The sequence below is a fragment of the Zalophus californianus genome, chromosome 11 (genome assembly GCF_009762305.2).
Source record: "Zalophus californianus isolate mZalCal1 chromosome 11, mZalCal1.pri.v2, whole genome shotgun sequence".
Taxonomy (NCBI): Eukaryota; Metazoa; Chordata; class Mammalia; order Carnivora; family Otariidae; genus Zalophus; species Zalophus californianus.
The window spans coordinates 105,505,687-105,527,049 of NC_045605.1; the positions used below are offsets into that span (position 1 = coordinate 105,505,687).

At 54.7% G+C, this 21,363-nt stretch overlaps 2 protein-coding genes across 5 annotated transcripts; one reads left to right on the forward strand and one right to left on the reverse strand.

The window, feature by feature from the left end:
* The first annotated feature begins 1,459 nt into the window (after positions 1-1,459).
* FERMT3 (fermitin family member 3) lies at positions 1,460-18,993 on the forward strand. Its single transcript, XM_027580976.1, has 15 exons — positions 1,460-1,710; positions 2,205-2,465; positions 5,308-5,541; positions 5,743-5,862; positions 5,975-6,143; positions 6,388-6,490; positions 15,800-15,907; positions 16,078-16,212; positions 16,300-16,349; positions 16,457-16,581; positions 16,813-16,919; positions 17,005-17,238; positions 17,583-17,707; positions 18,174-18,315; positions 18,443-18,993. The coding sequence occupies exons 2-15, from the start codon at positions 2,306-2,308 to the stop codon at positions 18,620-18,622; spliced, it is 1,992 nt and encodes a 663-aa protein (XP_027436777.1). The 5' UTR covers positions 1,460-1,710; positions 2,205-2,305; the 3' UTR covers positions 18,623-18,993.
* TRPT1 (tRNA phosphotransferase 1) lies at positions 18,929-21,277 on the reverse strand. Of its 4 annotated transcripts, XM_027580979.1 has the most exons (8): positions 21,084-21,277; positions 20,805-20,888; positions 20,594-20,675; positions 19,911-20,080; positions 19,639-19,813; positions 19,385-19,441; positions 19,199-19,309; positions 18,929-19,069 (listed from the first exon to the last, which is right to left on the reverse strand). In XM_027580979.1, the coding sequence occupies exons 2-8, from the start codon at positions 20,877-20,879 to the stop codon at positions 18,978-18,980; spliced, it is 762 nt and encodes a 253-aa protein (XP_027436780.1). In that variant the 5' UTR covers positions 20,880-20,888; positions 21,084-21,277; the 3' UTR covers positions 18,929-18,977. The 4 variants fall into 4 exon arrangements, with proteins under 4 accessions (XP_027436780.1, XP_027436779.1, XP_027436781.1 ...); XM_027580978.1 differs by having other exon boundaries at positions 20,594-20,888; XM_027580980.2 differs by having other exon boundaries at positions 20,805-21,277.
* Positions 21,278-21,363: the final 86 nt, after the last annotated feature.

Below are 21,363 nucleotides of genomic sequence, written 5' to 3' on the forward strand. Positions count from 1 at the left end.
CTATACCCGAGGTACTCGGGGGTACCATGTCTGCCCTGGCCCCCCGTCAGTTGGCCCCACTGTCCCCTGAAAAGGTTGGTGATGACATTGCGAAGGCAGCCAGTGATTGGAAGGGCCTGAGGATGACGGGCGACTGTTGAGGACAGGTCCAGATCCGGGTGGGATCTGCTGCTGCTGTCCCAATGAGCAGAGCCTCAAGGAACCGCCAAGAGACGGAAGCAGAAAAACATTAGGCCCAGTCCAAATCATCACTTTTAATTTATCAACATTGCCTGACAGATACAGCACCAGTCTCGAGCTAGAGAGTTCTCGGGAACCATTACAGAGGTCCTGGAGACTGCCCAGTCCGTGGGCTGTGGTGCCGCGGGGTGTCCAGCTAGTTGAGAACTACCAAGGAACGTCCTTCAATAAAGGATCATTTGACAACCCAAAAAACCCCTAACGGCTGAACTGCAGGCTTTCTCGTTATGCTTGGACATGGTTGCAGCAAGCTATTTCTAAAACCCTGGACGGGTGGGAGTAAAACTTCCTCATTTGCTCCAACAGCGCAACTTTCTGAGCTAGGAAGCTGCTGAGGCCAGCAACTGGCTGCACTTCCTGCTGCCTTGATTAAGCTGGCCTTCCCAGGGGAATCTTCACCGGCCCCTTCCTCCATCTGGTCAGTGAGGTCAGAAAGCCTCTTCTCCCCGGGCCGTTCTGCTGCTCTTGGGTGCCACTGACACTTCGGGCTCTATTCCCTCCAGCCCCAAATGGATTCTCTCTGGGAAGCCTCCATTCCTGCCAGGAGCCAGCAGGGAGCATCAGGCCTCTGCTCTACCAAAGCTGACCTCCCAGTGCAGGCGATCGGACCCTCCAGGGTCACATCTGAGTAGGGACTTGACTGGCGTGACCTTGGGATACTCGGGGTGAGCCAGAATGTCACACGGAGGGACAGAGGGGAGGTGGCAGGTTGGAAGCCATAAGCCCTGGAGGCGTGGGGCCGGGAGGTTGTGAATGACCAGCGGCCAATTCTGATTCAGCCATTGCCCTGGGTGCCTCGAAGGTTTACGTTTTTGGAAATAGAGGCTCTGACTGGGGACAGGAAAGACTTAAGGAAGCTGTGTCCCTCTGAGTCTTTTTCAAGGATCTACTTGGTGATAAGGGACCTCCCGGGCTGGAGCTCACTTGAACTTTCAGCTTCCTAAATCACCTGGATCCGATCCTTTCAGCAGCACGGCTCTCCCTCCTGACAGCACAGTGATGTGCCATGGCCCAAAACGCCCCACACACCCCCCAACTTTGTGACAGGCTGGAGATGGGAGGTGATTTCCTCCTGGGGACTCTGGGTGTAGAGAACATGAGTTGGTGACTTCCCTAGTTCGAACTGAGCTGCTTCCCTCCAGACGAGGGGACACTCCGTGTGGTGGTGGGCCCCCGGCCCGCTCCTCCCTTGCTTCCTGTGCTCCCCGGGAACAAAGGTGGGGCCACAAACAGAGCCCTGGGCAGCCTGCTGGCAGTTCGCTTCCTGCACCCAGTGCCGGCCCTCCCTGGGGAGGGGCTGAGCCCGCCCTGCTCGTGATAAGGCGCAAGGGCTGCTCTCCGAAGAAAGCTCCAAAGAGAAAGCAAAGGGGGAAGGAAGCACTCACTGAGCTGCAGGTGTTTAGACTGTGGCCAGGAGTGGCTGACACTCCAACCCCCTGCACCTGCAGCCCCCAAACCCTTACAGGCAAGGTAAGCTGGGGCGGCGGCTGAAGGCCCAACCACCCTTTTCCTCACCCTCCTGCAGCCCCTCTGCCCGGCATGCCTCTCTCCGTGCGGCACCCTGGACTCACGGCTCTAGAGAGGCCTTGGCTGGCTTGGGATGTCTGGATCCGGGCTTTGGGCCAGGAGAGGGAGTATTTTCTGACTTGGGTCCCCCACCATTACCAGGGTGGGCAGCTGCCAGTGTGGGTTTGGGGGTGAAATGTGGGCTGGGGGGGCAGATGGAGGTTGTGCCAGGCTCTGGCATCAAGCTGGGTGATCTTGAGTGAGCCCATTTCTCACTCTTTCCGGGCCTCGGTCTTCCTGTCTGTAAGATGGGAGTGGGTTGGACAGCCCCGTGCAGCTAAACAACCAGTAATGGTGAGAGGGCCTGAGGTTTGCCTGGACCAGCTCAGCGCCTGTGTCTCGCTGCTGCCGTGACATACTGGCCCACCGGCATGCTCTCTGCTCTCCTGCCCGTCCAGGTCACCACAGGGCCACTTCTACTTGAACGTGGGCAGCCTACAAGGCCCCGGCACCCTGCCCACCGTGCCTCCTTCCCAGCCTCCGGAGAGCCGCCACAACCATGGCGGGGATGAAGACGGCCACCGGCGACTACATCGACTCGTCCTGGGAGCTGCGGGTGTTCGTGGGAGAGGAGGACCCGGAGGCCGAGTCTGTCACCCTCCGGGTCACGGGGGAGTCGCACATCGGCGGGGTGCTCCTGAAGGTCGTGGAGGAGATTAGTGAGTGTCCCTCTGCCCCCGCTGCTGACCTCAGCACCACGGGGCGGCTGTAACTGGGTCCGCGGGCACTTCCGGGCCGCCCGATGTGCCGCGCTCGATAACCCCGCCACAGTGACTCAGGCACCCGCTTAATCATTTGGTTCCAAAACAGACATTTCCCCAACTTCCCCTCCCTCCCACAATCTTCCCCCCCACCACTTCCTCCCACTCCAGCTGGTTCTGCTGAGTCCCCAAGGAGTCTATTCACCCACTTCTGGGGGCAGGAGGGGCCTGGCCCGGGCCGAGGCAGAGGCTACATTCGAGGTCTCGGGGGAGAGCAGGGGACCTGGGGCTGGCTGCCATACCGTGTCCCCGGGGCGGAAGCCCTCCGCAGGCAGGTGACGGGCCTAGCCTGGGTGGGAAGGCCCTGCCCCCACAGGAAGTTACAGCAGAACAGCCTGTGGTGTCAGGCGTGGAGAGGAGCAGGGCTAGTGACATGGGGGCTTCCCATCCCCTTTCCCTGCCGGGGGTCAGGGCTGCCCCTTCCTGGGAGGGTGGCAGGCACACCCCGATACACAGAGCCGGGGGGCCCCTGGGTCCTGGGTCCTGGGCCACCTGCAGGCTTCCTCAGAGCCAGCCAACCACCACGTGCAGCCCGGGAGGCAGGTTGGCTGGCTTGTGGACAGACGGGGCCCCGGGAGAGCCTGGCCACAGGGCTGAGGTAGTGAAGGAGCTTCCAACAGGCGGGCCTGAGGAGGCTGTGAAAGCAGAAGTGGGAAACAGAGGGTCCCTCAGGAGACTAGGCGTCAGGCCAAGCTGCAGACAGGCCTGGGCTGAGCTAGGGCACAGGGGGTGAAGAGACGGGGCCCCAAGGGAAGACCTGGTTGGCTCCAGGGCGGGACACACGAGCCGTGCAAGAGGCCTAAATAAGGAGTCAGTCAGTTAGAGCTGATCCTCCAACCCGCTGCTGGGTCCCCCCAGGAGTAAGTCCCTTCGGCTCCTATCCCCTGCAATGGGGACACTGTCCCTACCCTTCCTAATCCTGCTCATTCCTGAGTATATCAGATGTCGACTGAGGCTCAGTCAAAGCAGACCCCACGCCATACCAGCCCCTGCCTTCGTGGAGTATGGCCAGGCGGGTGAGGCGGACCCTCCACTCCCAGCACGGGGCTGAACGCCAGCCTTAGCACAGGGGCGAGAGCACAGGGCCTGGAGTCGGAGGGGCTGCCCGCAGCTGGGATGGGGAGACTCCCTAGGAGAGTCCCGAGAGGGGCCACTCATGGTGGAGGGGCAAGGCGTGATGTTGGCACACAGGGGTGTTCTGAACTGGGGCCTTCAGGCCAGGGAGAACAAGAAAAGAGATTGGGGTGGCTGCCATTAGGAGTTGAGACTACTAGAGGTGGGAGCGGCCACCGAAGGGTTTTCAACCACTTACACCTAGACCGGCCCCTCAGGGAGGGGTGGGCTGGAGGCAGGGAGACAAGTCCTCCAATGGTGGGCAGTGAGGACAGACAGGAGGGTGGATTTTGGAGATGAGATTGGCATCTATGGAACATGGTGGCTAAACGCGGAAAGGATGGTGCTCAGGCCTGGCGGGGAAGTCCTGTCGCCCAGCCCCCAGATGTCCTGCAGAGAAGCCAGCAAGGAGGGAGAACGGCCTCCGTCCAGGATCAGGCAGAATGAGTTTCACGCGTGCCTTGGGGGCTGGAAGTAGGAGTTACTGCATTTCTGTCCCAGACGCAGGCATGTGGCCTGGTAAACATGTCTCTGGAGCTGCTGAAGCCGGTAGGCATGTCCTTTTGCCCTTGGCATGTGGGTTTCTGGCCCGGGGCCCAGGGCAGGGCCTGGTCCTGAGGTATGGTATGTTTGGGGATGGAAGCAGGAAGATGAGGCCATGGTCCAGGCAGGACCCCTGGGAAGAGGCCAGGGTGGTGGAGGAAGGGAATCAGAACCAGGGAAGGACAGGAACAGGCCAGGAGAAGGGGCCGAGGAGGACAAAACAGGAGCCAAATGTCAAGAGGAGATGAGCGGTGGGTGTCACAAAGCCAGAACAGAGCGAGGGCAGCGGCTCCAAGGACTCTGAGAGGTTGGACAGATTGAGCCAGAGAATCTCTTGCGTTTGGCAGCTCCGGTGACGTTAGGGAGGGAGAAGGGGGGAGGGCAGCAAGAGACAGACCACTGGCGGGGAAGGGCTTTGCACACTCTAGAGGGTTGCGTCCAGCCTTTGTCCTTGTGCTCACCACACACCAGCCTGCACTCCTGGACGGAGACGTGTCATCTGTCACTAGCTGCAGGACAAGTGCAGTGTTCGTGGTTCGGACTGAATCCTCACTCGTGGGCATTAACCTGCCGCAGACACTGGAGCAGGCGAGGTTCCGTGTCCACGGGGTTGGGATGAAGACTACTCACATCTCACGAACTACAAAACCGAGGCCCCGAGAGCTAAAGGCCTTGGCCAAGGGCACAGAACGTGTAACTGAGAAACGTTTCTGGAGGGCCTGCTGGGACCGGCACAGCCCCAGGGCCCCAGCAGAGCCTCGGCCTCCTGGGATCCCTGGAAAGCCAGCGAGAGGCCAGTCAGCCTCTCGGAATTAGGGGCGGTGCTATTCGGGGCAGCCCATGGGCTGGGGTGCGTGAGGTGGAGGCACCTGGATTCTGGGTGGGGGACTCCCCTGGGGAGAGATGCCACGAATGAGCCCCGCAGAAAGAGCAGGGTGAGCCAGCAAAGAGCCATCCTGCCGTGACCTCCGTCCTTGACCCCGAGCCAACCCAGCCTGGCCCGCGCTGGCCTAGGCTGGTGCTCAGCACCGGGGGCCAGGCCCTCCGGGGCTGACATGCCCCCTGCTTCCCCGTGGCCCCACAGAGCGCAAGCAGGACTGGTCGGACCACGCCATTTGGTGGGAGCAGAAAAGACAATGGCTGCTGCAGACGCACTGGACACTGGACAAGTATGGCATCCTGGCAGATGCCCGCCTCTTCTTTGGGCCCCAGCACCGGCCCATCATCCTGCGGCTGCCTAACCGCCGGGCCCTGCGCCTGCGAGCCAGCTTCTCCCAGCCCCTCTTCCAGGCCGTGGCCGCCATCTGCCGCCTCCTCAGTGAGTCCCCTGCGGGTTCCCGCTCTCCCACCCCGGCCAGGGTCTCCCCGCATTACTGGCCCAGCCACTGTCACGTGGGCCTTGCAGTCCCGTCCCTGATCCAGCCTGCAGGGCTATGGCCTGCCCCAGAGTACCCGGGAGGGGGACGGGAAGGTTCTGGGGCAGGACCCCGGCCCCTGCTGAGGTCCCAGCTCCCCTCAGGTATCCGGCACCCTGAGGAGCTCTCTCTGCTCCGGGCTCCTGAGAAGAAGGAGAAGAAGAAGAAGGAGAAGGAGCCAGAAGAGGAGTTGTATGACTTGACCAAGGTCGTCCTGGCTGGGGGTGAGCACAGGCTGGGCAGGCCAGGGGCTGGGTGCTGGCACCGGGCCCCCCAACCCCCCACCCGAGGCTGGGGCTGCGGGCTGGGCCTGTCTAATCCTGTCCCGCGCTCCAGGCGTGGCACCTGCATTGTTCCGGGGGATGCCAGCCCACTTCTCAGACAGCGCCCAGACCGAAGCCTGCTATCACATGCTGAGCCGACCGCAGCCGCCGCCGGACCCCCTCTTGCTCCAGCGCCTGCCTCGGCCCAGTTCCCTGTTGGACAAGACCCAGCTCCACAGCAGGTGTACTGCCTGCCTGCTCTGCAGCCTGGGGCCCTGTCCCCTTGGGTCTGGGCTCTCCTGCCAGGGCCCACGCCCTCCCCTGTACCCTTACCCCAAGTCCATACCTCCTGTTTCCAGGCCTTTCTTAAATGTGTGCTTGCCCTTGATCAAGGCCTCCGCCCCCCCCCCCACCCCCACCCAGCCCCCTGCCATGCCCCGCACTGTACCTGCCTCAGCCCTGACCTCTGCCCATGCTTTGGCCCAGGTGGCTGGACTCCTCACGGTGCCTCATGCAGCAGGGGATCAAGGCCGGGGACATGCTCTGGCTGCGCTTTAAGTACTACAGCTTCTTCGACCTGGATCCCAAGGTGGGCTGGGCCAGGGGACAGCAGGGGTCTGGGTCAGGGACACGTGGTGACTTAGGGTCAGGGGTCTGGGCTCTGGGAACGTGAGAGACTAGCAGGGCATCTGTCCATCTATCCATTGCCTCATCTGCACTCCTGTTTCTTAACTCCACCACTGTCTGGGCAGTGTAGACAGGGGCAGGCGCCCCTAGGAAGCCTGCTCAGGTGGGAGGTGCCTGGCAGCTGGACTCAGAGAAGGCTCCCTGGAAGGGGTAACGCTGGGATCTGCAGGTTTGGCGGGGGCGAGGGACAAGGTTTGCAGGCAGGGGCCGTGTGTATCTCTCCCTCCATGCCTACCGTCCCTACTGGCAGTCCATCCATGGGCTCCGTGCATCCCTCTCAGAAACCATCAGACCCCACACGCGCTCCCTCACCTGTGACGCCTTTCTCTCCCCCCTTTACTGCAAAACTTCTGAATGCCATTGCTTACCGAATCCTTGGAATCTAGTGTCCTTGCTTCCCAGAATCCTGCCCCCTGTTTCCAGGTCTTTCCTATGGGTGCTCCCGGACTCCCTCTCTCTCCTCAGCTAGATCTATCCTGGCATCTCCTGTCCCCATCCACACACAGGAAGGGCACCTGCTGAGGTGACCACGCCCACATGCTCTCTGTCTCCTGTTCTCTTCCCTCCGGCTTCTTACTAGGCCACTTGTGACCCCCACAAGCCTGGGGGGGAGTCTCCAGATGCCTGGTGCAGGCTCCCCCCACTCTTCCTCCTGTCTCCACAACCTCTGGGGGTTGGCAAACCCAGAAGGCCCCCCCAGCCATCCTTACCCCCCTATAGCTCCCAGGTGTATAATCTCTAGTGCAGCCCTTCTGCCCTGAGCTCTAGACTCGAGTGTCCAGGTGGCCCGGCTCCGCTCGCGCGCCTAACAGGCACCTCAGACCCCTGCCTGACCTGGAGGCGTGATCCCAGCCCGCGCAGCACATCCTCCCACCTTTCACGAGTTCCTTGTAAAAGCTTTCATGGATTCGTCGCTTACGCCGTCCTGGATCCTTCCCTTTCCTTCCTACCTTGTCCATCTTTGTGCCCTGGGCAACCTCCCTTGAACTAAAATCCCAAACCACCCGTTCTTCTCTGTCTTTTCATCTGTCCCTCTGTCCGGGGGCCCAGCAAAACCGATAGCAGGCTTCGGTCTGGGCGCTGTCTGAGACACGCTGGGCCGTGTCATGTTGGTTAGCGCACGCCTCCTAATGCCCCTCTCTCCTCTCTTGGCCTCTCCAAGTTCCACACCATGTCTGGAATGAACAGACACGAGGTCAAGTCACTCCTGTGGCTGCCTGTGGCCCCAGCTGCCAAGCCCCCAGGCCCCTGCCTGATCGGGTCCCTGCCCATCTGTCTGTCCCCCCTCCCTCTCCTCCACCCTCGGCCCCTTCCTCTCCCGTGAACTTTATTGTCCCTGTCCCCAGCTCCTCCTGCCTTACTTTGGATTGAGTGGTTTTCATGATTCCATTTTATCTCCTTTATATTAATTTATTAGTTATAATTTAAGAAAATGGTTTTGGTGGTTGCTTTAGGGGCTCTAGTACACACACGCTATTACCACCCAGTAATACTCTAGCACTTCTGTGTGAGAAACTTACAACAGGGCACTTGCATTTCCCCCCCTGGCGTCTACGTTCCTGTTATCACACACTTCAATTCTGCAGGTGTCAAAACCCTCAAGACACTGTCATTCTTGTTGCTGTCATTATTCTTACCACGGCTGTATTGAGAAATAATTCATATACCATATCATCTGCCCATTTAAATGGACAACCCAATGGTTTTTAGTACATTCACAGAGTTGGGCAACCATCAGCACAATTAGTTTTAAAACATTTTCATCACCCCGAAGAGAAAATCATACCCATCAACAGTCATTCCCCATTTATCCCTTACCCGCGGAGCCCCAGACAACTCCTAATCTCCTTTCTGTCTCTATAGATTTGCCCATCCTGGACATTTCCTATAAATGTGATCATACAGTATTTGGGTTTTGTGGCTGGTTTCCTGCCCTTGGCATCATGTTTTCCTGTTTTAGCATGTTTCAGTGTTTCATTCTTTTTTACTGCAAAATAAGATGTCACTGTAGGGATATACCACATTTTATTGATCCATTCAGCAATTAACAGACATTTGGTTTCCACCTCCCCACCCACGTGTTGGCGATTATGAATAAGGCTGCTATGAATATTCATGTACAAGTTTTTGAGTGGTCATATCTTTTCATTTCTCTTGGTGTAGACCTCGGAATATAATTGTTGAATCATTATCGCTATTACTTTAACCCATCAATCATTTTTTTGGCGGAACTTTTTGTTTTGAAATAACTGGAGATTCCCAAAGAGTTGTAAGAAATAATACACAGAAGGCGCCTGGCTGCCTCAGTGGGTAGAGCAAGCGACTCTCACATTCACCATTTCCTGTGTTCTTTATTCCCGTGTATAGATCCACATTTCCAGCTGGTCTCATTTTCTGTCTGCCTGAAGGACTTCCTTTAACATTTCTTGTGGTGCTGATCTACTGGTGATGATTCTTTCAACTTTTGTATGTTTGAATCAGTCATTATTTTACCTTTGATTTTTTTTTTTTAAGATTTTATTTATTTGACAGAGACACAGCGAGAGAGGGAACACAAGCAGGGGGAGTGGGAGAGGGAGAAGCGGGCTTCCCACTGAGCAGAGAGCCTGATGCGGGGCTCGATCCCAGGACTCTGGGATCATGGCCTGAGCTGAAGGCAGACGATTAAGGACTGATCCACCCAGGCGCCCCCCCCAAAGGCAGATGTTTAACCGACTGAGCCACCTAGGCACCCCTTGTTTTTTTTTCTTTTTCTTTTTGTACCTGATCATTTTTATCTGATGCCAGACAGACACTACAAATTTTATATTCTTGGGTGCTAGATTTTTTTCTGTAGTCCTTTAAGTATTTTTAAACCTTGTTTAGGGATGAAATTAAACTACTTGGAGACAGTTTGATCCTTCCAAGGCTTGCCTTGAATGTTAATTAGGCAGGACGAAAGCATCCTCTAATATAGGGCTAATTTACTCCCTTACTGAGGCAGTTGCCTTCAGAGGACTCTATCTAATGCGCCATGCATCATGAGGCTTCTCTAATCTGGCTTTTGGGAGTGTGAACTATTTCCACCCTTAAGTGAGCTCTGATAAATGTTCCATCTGCTCCTTTCAAGTTTTGTTTTGTTTTTGTTTTTGTTTTTTATCAGCCTTGGGTAGTTTCCTTACACACATACACTGATCAGTGCTTCACTAAAGACTCAAGAGGATCCCTCTGCTGCTCTCCAGAGCTTTCTCTCTGTGCAGGACTCTGCCCTGTGAATTCTAGCTGCCTTGGACTCACCAAATGCTAAACTACATTTCTTCAACTTGGGGAATATGCTGGGCTCTATTTGGGATCCCCTTGCCTGTGCAACTCTCTCTGGGCAACAAGCTGGGGCAATCAGGATTCACCATGTTTTTTTCCCTTCTGTCAGGGATCACTGTTCTTTGTGGTCTCTTGTCCAATATCTAAAAACCCCTGGGTCTTTGTTGCTCTCTTTGTTTTTTGTGCTTTTTTTTAAAGATTGTATTTTGAAGTAATCTGCACCTAACGTGGGCCTTGAACTTATAACCCCGAGATCAAGAGTTGCATGCTCTACCAACTGAGCCAGCCAGTTACCCCTGTTGTTTTTGTTTGCAAAATGGAAAATTTAGGGGCGCCTGGGTGGCTCAGTTGTTAAGCATCTGCTTCAGCTTGGGTCATGATCCCGGGGTCCTGGGATTGAGCCCTGCATCGGGCTCCCTGCTCTGCAGGGAGGCTTCTTCTCCCTCTCCCACTCCCCCTGCTTATGTTCCCTCTCCCTGTATCTCTCTCTGTCAAATAAAAAGAAAAGAAAAGAAAAGAAAAGAAAAGGAAGAAAAGAAAGAAAGAAAGAAAGAAAGAAAGAAAGAAAGAAAGAAAGAAAGAAAAGAAAGAAAGAAAGAAAGAAAGAAAGAAAGAAAGAAAGAAAGAAAGAAAGAAAGAAAGAAAGAAAGAAAAGAAAGAAAGAAAGAAAAAAAAGAAAATTTAAAAACAAAGTTTTCTTTTTTAATATTCTTCTTTTAAGTTTTTATTTATTTAAGTAATCTCTACACCCAACATGGGGCTCAAACTTATGACCCCAAGATCAAAAGCTGCATGCTCTTCTGACTGAGCCAGCTGGGCACCCCCAAAATTTTCTTATAATTCACAATTGCTAGATTTTATTTACTTATTTTTCTATTAATTGTGCACAATTAGAAGAGAGACCCCCAAAAGATACTCTTGTAAGATACTCTCTATGTGGCTATGGCTTCTCCTTTGGGGTCTTCACAGTGATGAAGTGGGAAGTTCCATAGCCAAGCCCCTCCAGCATTGCAGCCCAACCACAAAACTCCTTTCAAACTGGTGGGTTGCTTTAGGATATGAGTCAATGTTATCTTTTTCGTGGAAAAAGCACTAGCACTCTAGACCTCTAGACCCACTGTGCAACTGTTATCCTTGGACTGCCATTCCCTATTTCCTGGGAATCCATCTATTGGACTTCTTGGTTCCTGAATCTCATGTGTTCCTCTGTTGACTAACTCCTTCATTTGGATGAAACATATATTTCAATAGCTTCCCCTAAAATGGTAAGTGATGTGAAATCCTGCATGTCTGAAAAGGTCACTGTTCTACCCTCACTAACATGATAGTTTGGCTAGGTATAGAATTCTAGGTTGGAAATATTTTCCTGCCAAATCTGAAGCCACCTTCCCGTTGTCCTCTGGATCCCAGTGGTTCTATTAAGTAATCTAATGCCATTTTGCCTTCAGTCCTTCCATGTGAGACCCTTTTGTTTTTTCTTGGAGAGGGAGGGGAGATATCAGAAGCTTTTAGAATCTTCTCCTTATTTCATGATGCTTTAAAATCTCTCAATAATATGTCCTAGTACAGATCTTTCTTCATTGATTGGCCGGCACACTTGCTGAGCCCTTTCAGATGAGGAACTTGAGTCTTTCAGTTCTGGAGAAATGCCCTAACCAATCTCTTTAATCATTTCCTCCCCACAACTGTTCTGTGCCTTTCTTCTGGAAATCAGTAGATATTAGACCCTCTAGATTGCTTCTTCAAAGAAAAAAACGTAGACATTTATCTTGTCTTTCTCATGTCTTTTTTTTTTTTAAGATTTTTTATTTTTAAGTAATCTCTACACCCAGTGTGGGGCTCAAACTCACAATCCCAAGATCAAATGTTGCACACTCCACTAACTGAGCCAGCCAGGCGCCCCTTGTCTTTCTCATTTCTAAGTTTGTTGTCTTTTTGTTTTACTTTCTGGAGAGGGCTTTGACTTATCTTTTTAAGTTCTAAGAGCTCTTATTTTCTGGTGTTCCTTTGTAAGGTTGTTTGTTGGTTTGTTAGTAGAACATACGTTTAGAAAAATGTACAAATGTATTCAACACATCAAGCAGCAGGATTTCACCAGCCCCCAGAAGCCTTTTCATACCCCTTCCAGTCAGTATCTCCCTTGGGGGAGGCAATAATGTTAATTCTAACACCACAGATAGTTTAGCAATTATTAGATTTATGAAATCTACATAAATGAAATCACACAGTCTGTACTCTTCTGTGTCTGGCTTTTTTCACTCAGCATTATGCTTGTATGATTCATCCACAGTGCATACAGTTGTAGCTTATTCTTTCTCATTGGTGTGTGACATTCCATTATGTCAATATACATAATTAATTTTCCATTCTACTGTCAATGGGCATTGCACAGTTTCCAGATCGGTACTATTATGAATAAAGATGCTATGAACATTCCAGTAATGTCTTTTGGTGAACATATGTACACATTTCTGTAAGGTATGTGCCCAGAGGTGGAATTGCTGGATTACAGGGCAGCGTTGGTTTAACTATAGCAGGTCGCTGTTAAGCAGCTTTCCAAAGTGGTTGTACCAAAGTTGCACCCCCATCAGCAGTGTCCAAAAATTTAGCTTGTTCCACAACTTCACAGGTGCTTGGTATTTCCTACCGTTTCCATGGTAGCCATTCTGGTAGGTGTGTAACAGTATCTCATAGGGTTCTTTGTTTATTTGGATTTTTTCTAACAGCTTTACTTAGATATAACTTACATACCATAAAAATCACTCATTGTAAGCATTCAGTTTGATTATATTCAGTAAATTTATACAGTTGGGCAGCCATCACCGCAATCAAGTTTTAGAACATTTCATCACCCCAGAAGGTTCTCTAGTGCCCAGTTGCAATCGTTCCTCCTCCCACACCTAACCCCAGACAATCACTGATGTGCTTTTTATGTGGCTTTCAGATTTCCCCGATGACTAATCAGGTTGAGCCCTTTTTCATAGGGCTACTAGCCATTTGGATATCCTCTTTTGTGAAGTTTCCGCTCAACTTCTTTGCCAATTTTTAATATTGAGTTTCTTGTCTTTCATATTGCTTTGTAGGAGTTCCTTACATATCCTGCATACGGGTAGTACTTTGTCGGGTAAATATATCGTGATTATAGTTTATCACCCTGTGCTTTTCCTTTTCATTCTCTTCATGGTTTATTTTGATAAAAAGAAGTTCCTAATTTTTAATATAATCTGACTTCTATTTTTAAATATTTTTTTCTTTTATGATGAATATCTTTTGTGTCCTGTTAAAAAAATCTTTTTTATTCCAAGATCACAAAGATGTAGTCCTACTTTTCTCTAAAAGCTTTATTGTTTTAACTTTCATGTTTAGATCTGCAATCCAGCTGGTGATGATATTTGTGTGTGGTGTGAGGTAGGGGAACAAAACAATTAAAAAAAAATACGGGTAACCAATAGACATAGTATCATTTATTGAAAACAGCAACCTTTCCCCAGTGACTGCAGGGTCACCTTTGTCATAAGTCAGGTGAATATAAGTGGATAGGTCTCTCTCTGACTCTCTGGTTCCATTTGTCAATTTGTCTCTCTTCACCAATGCCATGCAACCCTAATTACTCTACCTTTATAATTATGTCCTTTAACACAGCATCCCTTTCATGTGTTATGGGTACAGCATTTTGTCTCTCTAAAGACTTTGCCTGGTTGAAGTTTTCTTCTGCTCCCTACTGTCTTGGTTTCCTCCAAGCTCTGTCTTTTGTTTGTCTTGGTCTCTGTAGTTGCTGCCACAGCTGTCCTTACACTGGGGTAATCCTTGCCTGCCCTTTCATATTGAGAGGCAAGACTCTAGGAAGCCACTGAAAACCCTGAGTGGATGAATAGGGCTTAGCACTTTGGGGGCTTCCTGGGGGTGCTGGGGTAGGCATGTCATCACTCTTTGTTGGGGTTTTTTCTCTGGCTCATCAGTTTCTCAGCAGTGAACCCTCTGATCTCCCGACTGGGAAAAGAAGGCTCACTGTCAAAGTCTTGGGTGACAAGTGGGGAAGGGCTGGGGGTGTCCCACCTTTCACAATGTCAGCCTTCTCTCAGTTCACCTGTTTTGAGCACAGTGCACCCCCTCACTCAGCTATGCCTAGAGTACCAAATGCTGGGGTGCCTCTGGCTCACCATCTCCAGAGAGTAAATCTCCGGCTTCTGCCAGGTGCCTGACTGTCACTTGGCTGCAGGGAGTGGGGGACACCTGCTCCTTTTATACACCTTCTACAGTCATTTCAGACCACCCTCACCTCTTAGCCAGAGCATCCCAGTCCGGAACCTGTCGGGGGCCGCCGCGCACACTGGATGCCTTTGTCCAGATCTGTGCTCTTTTTGCTGTTTGTTTCCTGACTATTTTCTTTCTTTCTTTCTTCCTTCCTTTCTTTCTTTTTCTTTCTTTCTCTCTCTCTCTTTCTTTCTTTCTTTCTTTCTTTCTTTCTTTCTTTCTTTCTTTCTTTCTTTCTTTCTTTCTTTCTTTCTTTCTTTCTTTCTTTCTTTCTTTCTCCTTCCTTCCTTCCTTCCTTCCTTTTTCTTTCTTTCTTTCTTTCTTTCTTTCTTTCTTTCTTTCTTTCTTTCTTTCTTTCTTTCTTTCTTTCTTTCTTTCTTTCTTTCTTTCTTTCTTTCTTTCTTTCTTTCTTTCTTTTTCTTTCTTTCTTTCAAGATTTTATTTATTTATTTGACAGAGAGAGAGCACAAGTAGGCAGAGAGGGAAGCAGTGGGAGAGGGAGAAGCAGGCTTCCCGCGGAGCAAGGAGCCCGATGTGGGACTCGATCCCAGGACGCTGGGACCATGACCCAAGCCGAAGGCAGACGCTTAACGACTGAGCCACCCAGGCACCCCTGTTTCCTGACTCTTTGCAAAACTCATTCATGCCTTTACCTCAGAACGAGAGAGGGTTTGAAAGAGCAAGAGATCCTAGCTCTCTCGCTGTAACTCAGTTCCCGTTCACATTTCTACTTTCCATCTGCCAAAATGTTGTCAGCATCCCTCACTGGCCATAGTTCCTGCTCTCTTCTTTGTCTTTTTGTGTTTACCCTTCTTATGCCTTTGCTATCAATGTTGGTGGGTTTCAGAGGGAGCACGGGTTTGGTCTTCTGTGGGTAACTGGGATCCCCCTTTGAGCTTCGCACTTCCTGTTCTTTCTCTCTGCAATGTTCTTCCTATCGCTCTTCCCTTTAATGGCCCATTGCCATCCTTCAGGTCTCACTCAGGGCAGTCTGTTGCCTCCTCAAGGAAGACTTCCTGGAATGCTTCCTTATGTGGAGGAGCTCCCTGCACCCCAGCTCCATTCTCTCTCATCGCCATCATCCTTGGGGTGTCCTTGCCTGAGGGTGTGAGTGAATGGCCGCATGGAAGCTATTTCCTTTATTTGATTGCTTTTTTTTTAAAGATTTATTTATTTGACAGAGACACAGTGAGAGAGGGAACACAAGCAGGGGGAGTGGGAGAGGGAGAAGCAGGCTTCCCGCTGAGCCGGGAGCCTGACATGGGGCTCGATCCCAGGACCCTGGGGACATGACCTGAGCTGAAGGCAGACACCCAAAGACTGAGCCACCCAGGCGCCTCTTATTTATTGCTTTTATCGCAGTCTTGAATCACCTTACTTATTGACTGATTGGTGTACTCTGTCCCCCTTCTGCCCCAAGTGCACAGCAGACATATAGTCAACATCTGTACAAAAAGTCTTACAGGGAAAAAGATGTCACTTACTTGGGCAGGCCATAAGGCTGGCGTTGAGGTCTGCTGCCCAGGTGGGGCCACGAGCTGAGCTTGCCACTGCACAAAGGCAAGGCTGGTGGCTGAGGCTCACGGGGTCCAGGAACACAGGGAGCTCAGGGCCGTTGGCACCCGACTGAACCCAGCCTCCCCTGCCCCTGCTGCAGACAGACCCGGTGCGGCTGACCCAGCTGTATGAGCAGGCTCGGTGGGACCTGCTGCTGGAGGAGACCGACTGCACTGAGGAGGAGATGATGGTGTTCGCAGCCCTGCAGGTGTCCGGCGGGCTGGGGGAGCTGGCGGGGGGGGTGGGTATGGCACAGGCTGAGCCCAGGGCGGGGAGGGTCTTCCAAGGTGGGGCCCCATCTTTGGGGAAGCCCCACTTGGGGTGCTGTGGGCTACTGGGCCGCCCACTCAGCCCTCCCTGGCCACATACCCCACCCAGTACCACATCAACAAGCTGTCCCAGAGCGGGGAGGTGGGCGAACCAACTGGCACAGACCCGGGGCTGGATGACCTGGATGCAGCCCTGAACAACCTGGAGGTGAAGCTGGAGGGGTCGGCATCCACAGATGTGCTGGTGAGGAGGGGCTCTGGTTAGGGGTTGGGGTTGGGGTCAGGGTCAAGTGTGGGGACCTGGTCCCCCTCTGACTCCTCTTCTCTGCAGGACAACCTCACCACCATCCCAGAACTCAAGGACCATCTCCGGATCTTCCGGTGAGTTTGGGCCCAGCGTTGGCAGCCCCGCTGGAGGTGCCCAGTGTGGAGAGAGAGCCTAGGAGGGAGGGAGGCAGCCTGTCACAAAACTCCTGCCTCACCCTCAGGCCCCGGAAGCTAACCCTAAAGGGGTACCGCCAGCACTGGGTGGTGTTCAAGGAGACCACCCTGTCCTACTACAAGAGCCAGGATGAGGCCCCGGGGGACCCCATTCAGCAGCTCAACCTCAAGGGTGAGTGAGGGTGGCCTGGCCAGGACAGGGACAAGGGCAGGAGCAGGCTGGGGGCCTCCCCAGCCCCTCTGTGGGCTGGGGAGGGGAAAGCTCTCACCTCAGTTTCCCCCTGGGGGCAGGAGAAGACACCCTGTGTGCCGAGGCATTGTGCTGGGCTGGCATTGGCCCAGGGACCTCTCAGGCAGGGCTTCCCCTTCCCAGCCTCCTACCCACCCCTTCATCTCCCTCTAGGCTGCGAGGTGGTCCCCGATGTCAATGTCGCAGGCCAGAAGTTCTACATCAAACTCCTAGTACCCTCCCCTGAGGGCATGAGTGAGATCTACCTGCGGTGCCAGGATGTAAGTCAGGGCCAGGCTAAGGCTGGAGCGGGCAGCGGGACAGGGGGGCTGGGGGCTGAACCAGAGCCTGTTCCTCACCCCTCAGGAGAAGCAGTACGCCCACTGGATGGCCGGCTGCCGACTGGCATCTAAGGGCCGCACCATGGCAGACAGCAGCTATACCAGCGAAGTGCAGGCCATTCTGGCCTTCCTCAGCCTGCAGCGGACAGGGGGCGGGGGCTCAGGCAACCACCCCCAGGGCCCTGACGCCTCTGCCGAGGGCCTCAACCCCTACGGCCTTGTTGCCCCCCGCTTCCAGCGAAAGTTCAAGGCCAAGCAGGTGCGGGTGGTGGGTAGGACCACAGCATTTACCCGGCCACCCTTGGCCCCTGGATCACCACAGAGCCTTCCTTTAGAAAGCCACGTGCTCACTCATTCCTTCTCCTTCTCCTATCCATGTCCTTGAGACTGAGCACGCCGGTTCCCACCCTCTGGGAGAGGTCACTGCCGGCTTCCACTTCAGGGCCTGGCTCAGCTTCTACCTGCGGAGTGGTGAGAGGGTGCAGGCCACGGCCCCACGCTGGGCCCCACCCCTGCTCCAGGCTCAGCATCCTGTCTCCCTGGTGGGAACGGGCAGGGGGACTCAGGGGCTTTGAGGGCCCCTCACCGGGTGTGGTCCCGCAGCTCACCCCACGGATCCTGGAAGCCCACCAGAACGTGGCCCAACTTTCGCTGTCCGAAGCCCAGCTGCGCTTCATCCAGGCCTGGCAGTCCCTGCCCGACTTCGGCATCTCCTATGTGGTGGTCAGGTACGCGCCCCGCCCCAGCCCGCTCTGCCCTCACCGGCTGCCTGCTGTGGCACCCTGAAGCCCCCCTTCCCGCCATCCTGCGCCCCTGCAGCAAACACCAGAGCGAGGGATCAGGCCAGGAGGGCAGCGGACCCGTCCCGCTGGAGACCGCCGTTCGCGGCTGTGACAGGGGCTGCCCTCTGCCCGTTCCCAAGCCTGCAAAGATAGAGCCAGGCAACAGTGACGACGCTACCAAAAAAAAAGTTGTCATTGAAAGGCACGGACACTTTGCCTGAGGCTGCCAAGTGCTATTATAATGATTTTAGCAGTTAACCCTCATTTTCCAGATGAGGAACTTGAGGCCCAGAGACACTAGCTGACACCTGCACAGCTTGCTCGGGGACTCCTACCCCAGGCTCTCCGGGTGGGCTCTGGGGCCGTGCAGGGTAGGGCTCTGGCTCACAGTCTCTCCTGCCCTGGGGACTAGGTTCAAGGGCAGCAGGAAGGATGAGATCCTGGGCATCGCCAACAACAGACTGATCCGCATCGACTTGGCCGTGGGCGACATGGTCAAGACCTGGCGCTTCAGCAACATGCGCCAGTGGAATGTCAACTGGGACATCCGGCAGGTGGGCCAAGGGCAAGGGCCAGGGCGGGGGCAGGCTCCGGGGGACCCCGGCCAGGCCCAGCCAGGGCAGGACGGGGGCTGCTCTCCTCCCCCTCCCCCACCAGCACCTCCGACTGCCCGCTCTGCAGGTCGCCATCGAGTTTGATGAGCACATCAACGTGGCTTTCAGCTGCCTGTCGGCCAGCTGCCGCATCGTGCACGAGTACATCGGGGGCTACATTTTCCTGTCGACGCGGGAGCGGGCCCGTGGGGAAGAGCTGGACGAAGATCTCTTCCTGCAGCTCACAGGTGGCCATGAGGCCTTCTGAGGCCCGTCTTAGCGCCCCGACTTTGCTCACTACCTGCTGTGGCCACGCCCAAGCCCACACCCTCTCCAGACATGCACCGAGCTGGGCACATTCACCTGCTGTCCCTGGCTTTGTGCAGACCAGGGACCTAACCGGGCCAGACTCTGCCATCCCCCAGGCTAGGGAGGGCGGGTTATGAGCTCGTACAATGCCTGCCCTCCCCTTGTCCGAGTGGCCAGGACCAACACCGCTGACCCAGCTTGAGTTCCTGAGCACACGAGGACCAATGGCTGTAGCTACGGGATGATGATAATTCATGGTTTCAAACTGGAGCTTCTTTTTTGTTAGCTTTTCACATTTTTTTTAAATAAATATTTTATTGTTGGATCATCCTTCCTCTGGGGCTGTGCTTGGGGTCACTCTGACACTCCGTCTCCTCTTCATTACCAGCCAAGGAGAGGGACTTTCCTGAGATAGAGACAAGAGGTTAGGGAAAGGGAGACAGAAGTCAGCCTGGGGCTAGGAGCTGGGAGGGAGGAGAGGGCAGAGGGCACAGGCTCCAAGCACCACGAAGAGGAGGAGGGTAGTGGTTCTCACGGGTAGGGCGTAGCTGCAGAGCCTCTTTGAAGTACTTGGGAAGCAGGAAGCCATCAGCATTCCCTGGAGTCAGGATCACTCCATTGGCAGAGCGGAAGAAGGGGATTCCATCTGCAGACAAAGCCAGATTTGGGACTCCTGCCCTCTCTGAAGCCCTAGGGCAGTCCCCGCTGTGTCCAGGCTTACCTGCCAGGGCCCGGGGCCCGTCAATGAACACAGCCACTTCGCAATTTGGCCGCATGCCTGTGGAGACAATTGGAGCTGGGGCCTGGGGCACTTGGGAGACAGTCATCAAACCTGGGCAGGCTCAGTGGGAGGTCCTGGGCTCAGGGGCGGAGATGGGGTTACTATAGCATGCAGAGCATGGAGTGGCCTTGGACAAGAGAAGCTATGATCCTTGGAGAGGGACCTGGTAAGGACAGCTGGGGAGGGCCACTGACCGCTGATGACACCAGGGTCTCCAGGCAGTCCCGGGGCCAGGTGGATATGGGTCCTTCCCCGGCAGGACAGGCCCTTGAGCAGGATGGATGGCCAGTGCTGCCAGAATGTGCCATGGACAAGCCTCAGGGGAAAGGCCTGTGGGGTCTCCAGGGGCATCAGCTCCAACTCAGGTACCTGGGATGGTGGCGGGGGAGGCGGAATGGACAGCAGTGAGACCCCCTCGTGGGCAGGGGTCCCACCTGGCTTTCCCACTGGTCCCCTTAGCGCCCACCTGCAGGGAGTGACCCTGATTGGCCCGGATGAGAAGGCCAGTGCCCGGCTCCCCTGGCTGCAGGGCAAACCGCTGCTTCCCGTTGGTGTCCACCACGCGCTGCACGTCTTCAGCCGAGAAGCTGTGGAACTGGGGCAGCTGCAGGAGGGCACCGAGGGGCACGAAGCCATCTGCGGGCAGGCAGGATGCTCAGGAGCTGAACTGGTTCTGGCCTGGGCCAGAGTTAACAGCGGGAGCCACAGGCAACCAGAACAGAGTCTGGGCACGTGGCAGGGGTCACAGGGGTTTATCTGTAAGAGTCTCCCCTTTCTGGGCCTCCGTTGCCTCAACTTACATGGGACTAGGATCTGCCTCGGGGAGGGTCACAAAGATAAAGTGTCCCGTTTTTAGCATAGTGCCCTGCCCAGAATGGATACTCTGTAAACACCAGTTACCTCAACAGCCCCCAGTACCCACTATGGGTAAGTGTCTACTGGGCCACTGCACCGGGGGTATGGCCAGGCCTGGCCTCCCAGTTTGCTCTAGACAGGATACTGGGCTCTGGGCCTCAGTGCTCCCTGCACATGGAGGAGATGGGCCCTCTGTGCCGGCCCCATGGGGCCATGGGGTAGGGCAGCACCAACAAGCTCACACTGCTCCCTCACCGCCAACCACTCACCTCGGTCTTCAAGATTCTCACTTACCAGCCCTCATGGGAAGCCCCAGCTTCAGGGCCCCGTGCCGCAGGGCATAGGACAGAGCCTTGGACAGCTGCACATCTCGGTCCTGTAAGAGCCCAGAGGTGGCCCCGGGGCCACTCCCACCCCACCAGCATATTCCAGGGAGCCAGGGCATCAAGTCGTCCTCCTCTACCCTCCCACCAAGAAAGTGGGGGTGAGGGTGGGGTGGGCGCACCTGTTCCCGGGGTCTGTGAGCCCTTCTACCCCTGGGTCCTGTGGTTTCCTGCCTCCTTCCTCCAGGGGAGTTCATGGCTAAGACCTGCGAGGAACAGTGATATGTGGGGACGGTTAAGGACCCTCTCGTGCCCCGGTCCTGCCCAGCATTGTCACAAAGCCTCAGGATGTGAGAGCTGGGAGGTGGATATTCTGCTCATTAAATTCACTTCCCGCCCCCAACTCCCTGGTACAGATAGGGAAACTGAGGCCAGCAAGCAAGATTTGCCCAAGGTCACACCCTGTCCGCCGAGCCCCAGCGCTCCAGGCTCGCAGGGCTGCCCCGCAAAGTGGGCCTCAGGAGGCGGCCCGGGCGTTCAGGTTAATGGGGCGGAAGCGTCAGGACCGGCCAAGACAGACAGAGTTAGGAGGCGGGAAACTGCGATGGCGGGCTCCCGGACTCGGCGGCCTCTCAGGCGACCCCGCGGGCCGAGGCGCAGGGACCGGCCAATGAGAAGCCGGGGAAGAAGGGGACGGGCACTTCCGCTCCGGGGAAAGGGGCGGAGCCTGCGGGCCGCGTA

Bases quoted from the DNA above. Each gene is read 5' to 3' on its own strand.
- FERMT3 (XM_027580976.1), top strand. From the start codon at position 2,306: ATGGCGGGGATGAAGACGGCCACCGGCGACTACATCGACTCGTCCTGG. The intron at 5,863-5,974 runs GTGAGCACAGGC...CCCGCGCTCCAG, and splicing joins CAAGGTCGTCCTGGCTGGGG to GCGTGGCACCTGCATTGTTC. The intron at 6,144-6,387 runs GTGTACTGCCTG...GCTTTGGCCCAG, and splicing joins AAGACCCAGCTCCACAGCAG to GTGGCTGGACTCCTCACGGT.
- TRPT1 (XM_027580978.1), bottom strand. From the start codon at position 20,879: ATGAACTCCCCTGGAGGAAGGAGGCAGGAAACCACAGGACCCAGGGGT. The intron at 20,081-20,593 runs GTAAGTGAGAAT...GCCTGCCCGCAG, and splicing joins GGGGCTTCCCATGAGGGCTG to ATGGCTTCGTGCCCCTCGGT. The intron at 19,814-19,910 runs GTGGGCGCTAAG...CCACCATCCCAG, and splicing joins ATCAGGGTCACTCCCTGCAG to GTACCTGAGTTGGAGCTGAT.